Source organism: Spermophilus citellus (assembly GCF_964194105.1).
Source record: "Spermophilus citellus genome assembly, chromosome: 18".
NCBI lineage: Eukaryota > Metazoa > Chordata > Mammalia > Rodentia > Sciuridae > Spermophilus > Spermophilus citellus.
In genome coordinates, this window is record NC_138200.1 from 4,722,086 (window position 1) to 4,734,716 (window position 12,631).

At 38.5% G+C, this 12,631-nt stretch overlaps 1 protein-coding gene across 1 annotated transcript; it reads right to left on the minus strand.

The window, feature by feature from the left end:
• Positions 1 to 4,545: 4,545 nt before the first annotated feature.
• LOC308638123 (vomeronasal type-1 receptor 4-like) lies at positions 4,546 to 5,442 on the minus strand (the record flags this gene model as incomplete). Its single annotated transcript, XM_081275203.1, has 1 exon — positions 4,546 to 5,442. The coding sequence occupies one exon, from the start codon at positions 5,440 to 5,442 to the stop codon at positions 4,546 to 4,548; it is 897 nt and encodes a 298-aa protein (XP_081131329.1).
• Positions 5,443 to 12,631: the final 7,189 nt, after the last annotated feature.

Below are 12,631 nucleotides of genomic sequence, written 5' to 3' on the forward strand. Positions count from 1 at the left end.
CTTTGTGCAGTGCTTGAGAAAGTCCATTGTTTAAAAAGTTACTGTTATGTGGACAGGTTCAGGCCCAGAGGAACTTGTTAAAACATTGTGGTTGTCTAACAAGAGAGTTTCTTTATTTCCAAGAGTTGTGTGCATGAGATCAAGGTCGAGGCTGATAAGACTCTATCAGAGAGCCTCCTTATGCAGGACATTGCTACAGCAGCTAGGCATTCCTTGTCTTTGTACAGAAGCTTTCCTAACAGCCAGGCATTCTGTGTCTTTGCACAGAAGATTCCCTAGCTGCCAAGCATGCCACAATCATGAGGCTATCAGAGACCCCAATCCCAAACACAGGACTCCTACAGCAGACCTCTGGGTGGTGGTAGCAGCGGTAGTGGTGGGAATTGGTGTCAGCAGCTGCAAGGGCAGCAGCACCCAGAAAGAAGACCTCCAGGCGACCTTGGGGAGGCAGCAGCAGTATCAGAGGCAGCAAGCATTGGTGCTATTGGTGTAGGCAGCAGCTGATTAGAGAAAGGACCTCTGGGCTCTGAGGCAGCAACTTCTGAGGTAGCAACGTGGGTACCCAGAGAAAAGACCTCCAGGCTCGGCAGTGACCTCTGCGGCAGCATTGGCTCTGGTTGGAGAATTTTTTTAAAAATTTTTTTATTGATTATTTGAAGCATTACATAGCTCATGATATATCATCTTTCATACATTTGACTCAAATTGTGTTTTGAACTCCCATTTTCACCCCAAATACAGATTGCAGAATCACATCTGTTACATATTCATGTTTTTACATAATGCCATATTAGTGACTGTTGTATTCTGCTACCTTTCCTATCCCCCCTCCCCTCCCCTCCCCTCCCCTCCCATCTTCCCTCTCTACCTCCCCTGCTGTTGTTCAGTTCTCTCCCTTTTTTTCCCTCCCCCTTGCCCCTCATAACCTCTTATAATTTTATGTATCATTGAAGGTCTTGGTTGGAGAATTTTAAAATCCAAACTGCCAGTCTATGTTTTTAACTGAAGCATTTACTCCATTTACATTTCATGTTCTTACAGGGACATCATTTTTATTTCTGATTGCTTCTGTGACTCATTATTCGTTTATGCATGTATTATTTATTCTCCAATCTTTGAATGGTTTCTGGTTTTCCTTGTTCATGTTTGCTAATATCATTTATTCTTTGTGAAATATTTCATTAAGCATATTTGGTAGTGTTGGTTTAGTGGTTATGAATTATTTTAGTTTCTGCTTATCATGAGAAATTTTTATTTCATCACCAATTCTGAACTACAATTTTGATTTGATGTAGAAATTTTGACACCTGTTATCTTTCAGGGCTCCTCATGTATTTTTCAAACCCTTTTGGATTTTTAAGGTTTGGGCTAATAAATCCATAAAAGTGTTAATTAGCTTATTTCTAAATGTGATCTGCCATTTTTATCATGATGCTTTCAAAAAATCTATCAATGTTATCTATATTGGGAATTTTAACTATGATGTGCTATGGAGAGGACTTTTCTTGGATATTATCTATTTGGATTTTAAATGCCTCTTGTATGTAGATTTGTGTCTCACTTATAGGATTTGGAAAATTCTCATACTATTTCTTTCAAAATATTATGCAATTTTTAAAAAATTGTTCTTTTTAGATATCCATGACTGTAGAATGTATTTTTACACATTGTACATAGGTGGAGTATAAATTATTCTAATTAGGATCCCATTCTTGGGGTTGTACATGATGTGGAGTCTCATACATGAACATAGCTGTTATGTCAGATTCTTTCTACTGTCTTTCCTATTCCTATCTCCCACCCCTTCTCTGCTTTTTCCTTTATCTAATCCACTGAATTTCTATTCTTCCCCTACCTTCCCTTGTTGTGTGTTAGCATAAGTATCTTGGAGTCTTCATCTATGCCAATGATTTTTAGATTTGTCTCTTGATATTATCTCTTATTTCTTGAATTTTTCTGGTTATGATGTTTTAGTAACTTTTTTTATTTTCTAGATTATACATTTTATCTTTTGGCCCCCCAAAACTTTCTGCTTTTTGATATAATACATTGGTGATGCTTTGTATGAAATTTTAACTTTGATTTATTCAGTCTTTAATTTGGTTCTTTTTTAGAATCTCTCTCTCTCTTTACTGAAATAACCTTTCATTTGGATATTTTATTTCTTAGTTCCTTCTTTTTTTTTAAGAAGGAGCTTTCTAAATTCTTTGTCTGATATTTCCTCCAATGTGATGTAAATAGGATCAGTTTTTTCATGGTCATGGGCTAATTGAAGGGGGCTTGTTCCCTGGCTTTTTCATATTGTATTCATTTCTACATGGATGAATGGATTTTTATGTCTTCTACTTTTCTGAAAGGCACCATTTAGTGAGCTTCTTTCTCTTAATTGCTCCAGTCTGGGTGAATATTTAAGCATTGATTCTCTTTGAATCATCTGGTAGGCCTAGTATCAACACCATGTGTATAATTTCATTACCCAGTATACACACCCATACTCAGGCATACTGAATCATATTCACACAGTCATTCCCATACTTTAACAGACAAATACTTGCAATGCAGACACCAATACAACTGTCATGTTTCACTATCACATAATCACACATTTATATTCATTGTGTGTCTCAGTACCTTGTGTGTGTGTGTGTGTGTGTGTGTGTGTGTGTGTACATTTGTGCTTATCTACAGGCCTGTGAATGCCATAGAGAGTGGCCTTGTCTGATCTTTATGTTCCCTTTGAGCCTACCACATCCCACCAGGACAGCATGTCCACATGCAGCATTTAAACAGGCTCTGGTGTTTGCTGTGAATGCACAACATGTGAGGGGAAAAGCCATGGTGCTCGACTTTCAGGCATCCCTGGCTCCTCCATGAACTGTATGACCTTGGCCCACTCACCATAACCCATGGTCCTGCCCTTTGGTCCTGGGTGTGTTTGCCCACTCATGCTCAAGATCCCCTCCTCCTTCAGGCTCCCTACACTTCCCCCCTCCCCATGTCTATCGTGTCCCCCGGGCTCCATGTCCTTTATTTACCCCCTGTAGGTGCCCTTGTCTATTGCCCACCCAGCTCTGTCTGCTCCTCTCACGTTCCTTTCCCACAGCATACTTCATCATGTTTCCCTGGAACCTTGATCCCCTTTTGCCTTTGAACCACACATTGTCATTTTACCCTCTGTTATCATCCTCCTCCCCTCCAGAACCCAATATCCTTAACTTCCTCACACACACGCTGTCTTTGTAACCTAAGCCCAGCACTGTCTTGAGCCCCTGAGAAACATGTGATATCCTTCTGTCTTCTCATTCTCCACCTTCTGCTCTTCCCCAGAACTTTGTAAGCCCAACCTCCAGGCTCGCCACTCCACTGTCCTAAGTCTGTCATCCCATTTCCCTGTGTCCTCTGTCACTCTCATCTGTCACATAGCCAGACACTCTCAGTCTTCTAAATGCTTCACTATTAAACAATTGCTGCTGGTTATTGTTGACATGTGCCCCAAGAGTTGGAGTGTGTGTACAGTGATCAAATTCTGAGGCAGGTAAAATGGCGAAAAATTATGAGAAATGAGTTTATCAGACAAGTTAAAGAGTAAAAGTTCTCTGTGGATGTGCTTTCTAGAATTTTTCAGAGGCATGTCAGATTCCTCCAGGCTCTGCTGGGGTGTTGATTTTCAGTAGGCTATCATTGAACAGTGGTTGCTTTCAGGGCAGCCTTAGAGATGGAGATGGAGATTGGAGATAGGATTAATGACAGGAGTCTCTCTTACACCTACTTGGCTACTCTAGATGTAGAACCACATTGGTTTTACTTGGGGCCTCCAAACTACTATAAAATGCAGTAGTATGCATGGATTCAGAAATGCATCAGGGATCTTGGAGTGCATTACACTGCATAAGGCAGGATGCCTGCATGAAAATGCTCCACTTTGCAGTGCACCAGATTCCAACCTGCAGGGCCACCACCATCTTAATACTCTTTTCTGGGCCTCCCTTTATTTCATCTTCATTTGCTAATCACACTAATGGTACGATTTTGGAAACAAATCCTATTAATTTTGCATATATTTTAGGTACTTTCTGGATCTGGTTTCACCTTCCAAGAAAAGCTCTCCATAAGATAGAAACATTTAAGACAATTATTATACAATTGTTATACTGCAATACCCACCACTCATTTCTCCACTGTATTTCTCCAGCAGACATTTTCAGGAGTAAACCACTTGTTCAGGCATTGTGATTAAACTGACTTTGAAGGTGAAGCTGCTCATTCATTTGGCCTTCAGCTATATAAATTCAGCCTACTGTCTACAGGATGCTATGTATCAACATGAGGAAAACCAACTTTATTTCCCATCACCATGGCCATGAAAATCTTGCATTCAGCCAGCTGAGAACCCCAATGCCCTTTGGAGTTTACAATAGAAGCACAGGTGAGTCTCCTATAAGTTTCTCTATTGGTGTTTTGAGCATGAAGAATGACTTAACAATTGCACATTGTTAAAAACATATGACTCATATAATTATGATCAAATTTAAGAATATTTGCTCTTTAGAAGCAGAGCCTGGATAAAATGGTCTCCCAGCTCATGAGAAGAAAGGGGCTGACAGTGGGAAAACACATGGAGATCAGGGCATTGGTGTTCAGCACCCACCAAACAGGTTTGGAAAACAGAGTGATATAAAGATGTATCAGGGAGGAGAGGGTGTGGAAAGTCACAAAGGTGCCCACCAGGACAAGGATTCTCTGGGTGGCTCTGGACTCAGGGCAGGATCTGGGTGGAACTTTGATGCTGTGAATGTGCTGAACCCTCTGCTTGTGCCTGTACAGAAGGAGAACCATGGAGCCACTGGACCAGATCATGAGCACGGAAAAGACAACCTCAGGAAATACAAACAGTGTGGTGTATAATGAGTCTGTGATTTTGTCATGCCCTGCAATAGAGCAGTAAACATAATCTCTTTTCTCTGTCAGGTTTTTGCTATTCCATTTGCTAAACACATAGAGAGGAAAAATGGAATTCACCACCATGTACAGGATCCAGCAGAGGGAAATGGAGAAGCCAATGTACTTGGGAGCTTTTCCTTTGAGATCCTTCCAACAGGAGTTCACGGGGCTGATGGTGATGTTCTGGAAGACGCTCAAGAGGCAGGTGATGGCAATGGACATACTCCTGCCCACTCGCTGAATATACAGAAGAAGTTTGCATCCTAGGTCATTGAAGCAATGTTTCAGCCCAAGAGTTGTCATTGTCTGGGGAATTCCTTTAGAGAGAATGATCAAGGAATTTGCTATAATCAAGTGCCTGAGAATCAAATCTTTGGACCTTAAATTGTGCTCATTGCAGAAATGGACTGAATGATAATAAAGCAGAGAGAAATTTCCCAGGATTCCAACAGCAGTCTGTGATAAGAATATCAGTCCCATGGCCACATCTCTGGAGTCCATTCTCTCATTTAGCACATTTTCCTTTGAATGATAGCAACTCCTTGCTATGATCAAAAAAAATGACTCATTAAAATTTTTGTAGTGAAGCACAGTGGTATATATCTGTAGGTACCAGCTAATCAAGAGGCTGAGGCAGAAGTGTGGTTTGAACCTAGGTATTAAAACTCAGCCTAGGAAACATTGCAAAACTTGTCTCAAAATATATTTTTTTACACCAGGGATAACTTTTACTGTGTACATGGGTTGGATTAAAAAAAATATAGATGTACCAAGGAATAGGGGAAGTTCCCAGATTTTAATAAGAAAGTCAACTTTAAAAATCAGTTGATGATAACCTGGAGGAAGCAATGGAAAGTGAGATCAGTGGACAGAAAGCATAATTCAATATTTGCAGCATAAACTGTATTTGATAGTCATTTTGAATAAGAGGTCTGTTTTGAGCACTTCAGTAGAAATGATTCCTTATTTTTTCATTAATTATCTTCCTTTTTTGGTGTGTGTTTTGCTGTGCTTATTGTTTCATGGATACACACACATATGGTTTTTCTTTCCTAATTTTTAGCATTTTAACATTTTCTGCTTTCTGTCTTGAGGGTTGGGGTTTTTGAATAGTATTTTTGATTTTGTTTTCTGTTGTTTCTCTTTCTTCCTTTTCTTCTGGTGACAAATTCTATTGTTCTCTCTTTCATTCTCCCTTTACTTTGTATGCCTGTTTTTTCTTCTCCTTCCTTATAATCATCACATGCTGCATCTCTTCTGTATTCTCTCCATTAAATTTTTAAAATTATAAACTCATTTCTACCTTTTTATCACATGTTCTTTTCTTTTAGTTAACTCTGTTCTTACCATCTTTTAGCACTAATTGGTTTATATAACTCCTGACCCCATCATTAATGCTTTTGCAATTATTTCTGCTGTGGATGCCATTCTTGACACCTCTTGTTTGCTTTAATGCCAGATACAGTTCATGGTTACTTGTTTTTTTTTTTTTTTGGAAGCAATCACTGCCCTTACCATTTCTGTTTTTTGTCACAATTCACATTGTAGGTGCATAGTAGGAACCAAGTATTTAGTTTAATGCTGTATATTGTTCACCTAGGTTGTTGCTTATTGTTTGTTTCCTCCTATTCTGTGAAGTGCTGGAAACTATAGAGATGCTACAAGTTCACAGGATAGAAACTCTGCTGCTGAACTAAATTCAGTCAAAAGACAGCGCACCTTGTTCAACACACAAAGGAATGACACTCAATCTTCAGCTATCCCTTAATACAAAGAATAGAAGAGTCAAAAACCCAAACTAATGACCAGGCCCCAAGTAGAAACAGCTAGGGGTGGGCCCCTAGGTCCCGCCTATGGACATCCATTGTTATAGATGAAACAGGCTGTGGACACCACACCTATGAAAGGGTCTCAATACAGATCACTCTAGGACAATTTTTTCTTCAATAGACCATATTCTAGGTCGCAATGGAAGTCTTGCCAAAACAAAAGAATTTGATGTTATCCTGTGAATCCAGATCAGAGTGCAATGAAACCGGAACAACAGCTTGATACATAGAAACCAAACAAATATGTGGAGGTTGAAAAATATATTTCTAAATGAGGGATGGAGCATACAAAAAATGAGAGAAGAAATCAAGAAATTTTAAGAATAGATGAAAACAGAGATATAACATATCAAAATCCCTGGGAAAGTATGAAGTCAATTCTAAGAAGTAAGTTCATAGCATTGAATGCTTACACTAAAAAATACCAGAAAGATCCTAAACAAATAATGTAATGCTAAATATTGAGGTGCTCATGAAGAAATCAGTAGAAGACATAAAATGATAAAGATTAGAGCCAAAATTAATAAAATTGAGATTTAAAAAAGCAATACAGCCAGGCATAGTGGTGCATGCCTATAATCCCTGGGGCTTGGAGGCTGAGGCAGAAGTCTTGGGAGGCAGAAGCCAGCATCAGCAACTCAGTGAGGCTGGGGATGTGGCTTAGTGGTTAAGCACCTCATGATTCAATCCCTGGTACAATAATAATAATAAAATTTTAAAAATACAAAGGATCAATAGAACAAAGGAGATGATTGTTTGAAAATATAAACAAGATTTATAAACTTTTAGCCATCTAACCAAAAGAATGAGAGAGAAAATCCAAATCAACAAAATTAGAGATGAAAAAGAAAATATCACTACCATACTTCTGGAATCCAGAGGATGACTAGATACTAGTTTGAGGATATATTCTCTGTCTATGTATCTCTCTCTCTCTCTCTCTCTCTCTCTCTCTCTCTCTCTCTGTAGGGATATAACAGAGTGGCACTATATCACTGAATTCCCAACCCTTTCCAGGCCTTTTTATTTTGAGTCAGAGTATGAGTAAGTTGCTTAGGGCCTCGCTAAGTTGCTGGAGCTGACCTTGAACTTGCAATTCTCCTGACTCAGTCTCTGAGTCACTAGTGTTAAGGGTATGCACTACTTCATCCAGCTGTTATACTCTATTAAACTAAAAAGTATCCACAACATTGTCAAATTTCTGGACATATATGACTTGCTTAAAATGAATCAGGAAGACAGAAAACCTAAACATACTCATATCAAGTAAGGAAATTGAATCAGCTATTAAAATATTTTCAATAATTAAAGGCCTATGACCAGATAGATTCTCAGCTGAGTTCTACTATACTATTAAAGACGAACTAACTCCAGACTTCCTCAAATTACTCCATGAAGTATAAAAGAAGGGGACTTTATATTCTTTTAAGCCTTCATAATGTTGGTAACAATATGATACAAAGAAACACCAAGGAAAGAAATCTGTCGACCAATATCCCTAATGAAAATAGATGTAAAAATACTTAATAAAGTGTTAGCAAATTGCCTTCAAAAACTCAAGAAGAAGATAATATACCATGAACAAGTGCATTTTATCCCAGAGATTCAAATTTGATTTACATATGCAAATCAATAAATGTAATTCCCCACATAAAAGAAAATTAAGGACAATAATCACATGATCATCTTAAGAGGAGCAGATAAGAACCTTTGATAAAATCCAGCATGCATTCAAGTTAAAAACACTGGAGAAACTAGGGATAGAAGGGTCTTGACTCAACTTGATAAAGTCAAGTTGACAATATGACAAAGTAAAAGCCAGCATCATCTTGTATGGAGGAAAACTGAAAACATGTGCTCTAAAATCAGGAACAAGACAAGGATGTCCATTATCACCACTCCTATTCAATGTAATTCTTGAAACTCTGGAATTATTCCAAGAGAAGGAAATTAAAGAAATACAAATAGGAAATGAAGAAGTCAAATCATCTGTTTGGTGATGACATGATCCTACATCTTTTTTTAGAAATCCGAAATTCCAGCAGAGGATTTTTAGAGTTGATAAACAAACTCAGCAAAGTAGCAGAATGTAAGTGCAATGTTCAGAAATCAATAGCTTTCCTCTATTTCAGGAGTGAATCTGCTGGGAAAGAAATCAGGAAAACAATCCCATTCACAATAACCTCAGGAAAAAGTAATTGGGAATAAATTCAACCAAGGAGGTGAAGGATCTGTCTAATCAAAAATACAAAACCCTGAAGAAAGAAATCAAAAAAGGCCTTAGAAGATGAAAAGGACTCCCAGTATTCTTGGATAGGCAGAATTAATTTTGTCAAAATGGCTGTTTCTAAAGGCATTATGCAGATTCCTTGCAATCCCAAACACAATACCAAATGACTTTCTTCACAGAACTAGAAACACAGTTCTAAAATTCATTTGGAAAATATAAGACCCAGAATAGCCAAAGCAATCCTGAGTAATGGAGCAATGCTAGAGGAGTCACAATACTGTACCTCAAATTATATTACAGAGCTATAGTAGAAAAAGAAGAGATTATTGGCATCAAAAAGACATGAATACCAGTGAAATAGAATAGAAGACACAGAGAGAAAGTCACAGAGTTACAGTCATCTGATAATTGAGTGCTGGCAAGGATGTGGGGAAGAAGGTTCACTCATTGTTAGTGTGACTAAATTAGTACAACCACTTTGGAAAGCTGTATAAAGATTTCTCAAAAGATTAGAAATGGAACCCACAATATGACCCAGCTATCCCACTCCTTGGTATTTATCCAAAAGAACAAAACTGACCATACTATAGTGCTGCAGGCACATCAATATTTAGTGTACTGCTTGCTATTCTTCATAGCCAGGTTATGGATCAGACCAGGTGTCCATCAGGAGATGAATGTATTGAGAATGTGTGGCCTATATCCAAAATGAAGTTCTACTCAGTCATAAAAAATGAAATTATGGCGATTGTCAGTTAGTGGGTGGAACTGGAGAGCATCATGCTCAGTGAAATAAGACAGACTCAGAAAATCAAGTGTTGAATGGTTCTCTCATAGGTGGAAGCTAGTACAATGTAAAGGGTAAAAGGGAGGAAATATTAAGTGAATTTTACAATATTATTCTATGCCTATGTATAAATATGCCACAGTGATTTCCATCTTTCTGCATACCTATAAAGAGCCAATGGAAATCAATAAATAGAAGGAAAACCAGTAAAGTAAGGAAAGTAGAATAAAGAGAGGGAGGAGAGGAGAGAAAGAAGAAGTACTGGGGACTGATATGGAGCAAAATAAATTTCATGCATATATGAATATGTCAAAATGAGTCCACTATTATACTGTATAATATTAATGTACTAATAAAAGCAAAAATATTACTTTTGTTATTATAAGAACATAAATATGGTGAGATGTATAAAACAATTTTTGAATGATATTGCTGTGTCCCCAAACCATGACACATAAAACACTAATATATGATAATATAATGTAGGTTAGAAATTAAGTCCTTAGCAATTTTAAGCTAAAAGAAGATATTTACCAACACCTGTGAAACTACTGATAATAAAGCAATTTTTTTGAAAGATGAATAAAATACATTTAAATACAACTGGAGAGTAGGAATTACTGTGTGTTATATAAGCTGAAACACAAAGGAATGAGTTTGGGATTAAGGTGAGAATTAACAAACCAGAGGAAGCAACACAACATCTTTGGTCCTGACAACCTTGTCCAATACTCATAAAGTTACTTCCCTTACCTGGTGCGTTCCCAAGATCATCAGGGGAGGAATTCTCACCACAAGCATCACACCATAGGTGATTCAGTGGGGATACAATTTCTATCTCCATTGAGTGCATCAAAAATGGATGCTGTTCTGGGTTTCTGCTTAGGATGAGATGATTTTCATAGTTTTATCCTTATCTTTATTGTAGGCATGAAGGCATTATAAACTCAGCTACAATGATACTGATGACTTATTCTATGATTCATGTAATGTGGACAGCAGGATGCTTTAATTACCAGAATGCTTCAGCACCTCCACAACCAGGTTTCAGTATCAACAACTGGGATTATTAACCATAGTCACCCTCAGTGAGGACTTTTTACATTCTATTTGGAGTCATCATTATCTGGCATCAGGCCAGGGATACAACTGCTTTTACTAATTCAGTTCATAACAAAACAATTGTTTCTCTCCCTTGACTACATGGTCACTGGATCTGTTTCTACACCAAATCCTTTTTCAGAAATGAACATTTCCTCAGACTTATTTTCTTACCCATTCTGCCTCTATGTCAGAAATAGAGAACACTCACTGTGCTTCTTGTGTGCAGGGTGCTGGGCTCAGTGTGAGGTCCTGACAGCCAGCATGGAGGGAGGGAGGCAGCTGCACCCTGAGATAAAGGTCTGTGCTCCTGTGACCTCACTTCCCCTCAGGGCTGCAATTATCACTTCACCTGGAGAGGCAAGGACAGTGCAGGCCTGGGGAGCCCAGGACAAGGCTGAGAAACTTTCTCCACACTTGCTAATTAATAAGGCAATTATTAGTTCCTTGTTAGTAACTTCAGAATGAGTCTTGAGGAGTTTTTTGCTTTTCCCTGATCCCTGCAGGCTGACAGGGTCTTACATGGAAGATTCAGGAAATAGTAAGATGTGACCATGGGGCCAAGTGTTTGTACATCTTACTGGACTTCAGAATTCCCTGAGTTCTTCTACGTCCAATCTTATTAATTATTAACATTCAGATATTTGAGGTTCATTATTATAAAAAACAAGAAAACAAATCAAAATAAATAAGTGAATAAGCAGGGAGAAATCATTTGAGAAGGATGTTTAATGAGGTAAAAGGAAAAGGAAAAACATAATGTCACAATTTACATTACAAAGTCCTGAACTCATTTGTAAAATTGAATGCAAATTAATTTGGAAATAATGATATAAAATATTTTAGGAAACATTACTTAATGAATATTACCCCAGCACTCATAGGAAGTCTAATCAGAACATTATCACTAGAAGAGAGACGCTTATAACACTCTCTCACAATTAAAATTAACAGCATTAGAGGATCAGCCAGAAAATTGTCATATTTCTTAAGTATCATAGAAGCAAATGGTTCCATCTTATCCAACAGCATTCAATAATTTTGAGAATTATTAAAACATTGTTTTGCACAGAAAATGAAAGGAACACTGGGGACTATATGGAGTACAAAGGACCTGGTGCCCTGTAGGAGAGCATGTGAACTGGCAGAGCCACCATGGAAAGCAGTGAGAAGGTCCCTCTGAAAATTGAAAGTGAAGCCACCTCCCTTCTGGGTGAGCGTCTAAAGGGAAAGAACCCAGTGCCTCAAAGAGACAGCTGCACTGTTCACAGTGGGCAGGACATGCAAGCAGCCCAGGTGTCCACCAGGCCTGTGTGGGCACGGGGTCTCTTCATGTAAGGGAGCATTATGGGGCCTCCTAGGTAGGGAACTACAGCCACCGTGAGGACAGGAGTGAACCTGGAGGGCAGTGCAGGAGGTGACATAAATCAAAGAGAAGCCCTGTATCTCACTCAGATGTGGAATCTACAGTAGTCAACGCCTCAGAAACAGAGTGAAAAGAGGGTTGTGAAGAGGAGGGTAGTGAGGGACATGTGGGGTTGGTCAAAGTGCACAAAGTTCCATTACCACATGAATGAACTCTGGGACTCACTGCCCAGCGTGGAGACCGCATTAGCAAGACAGTGTGGTGTTCTTCACATTTTTATGGCATCTCAAGTGTCCTCAGCACAAACACATACTGAGATAACTATGTGACATCATAGATATGTTAATGAGCTGTGTCAATATGCTAATGAATTGTGT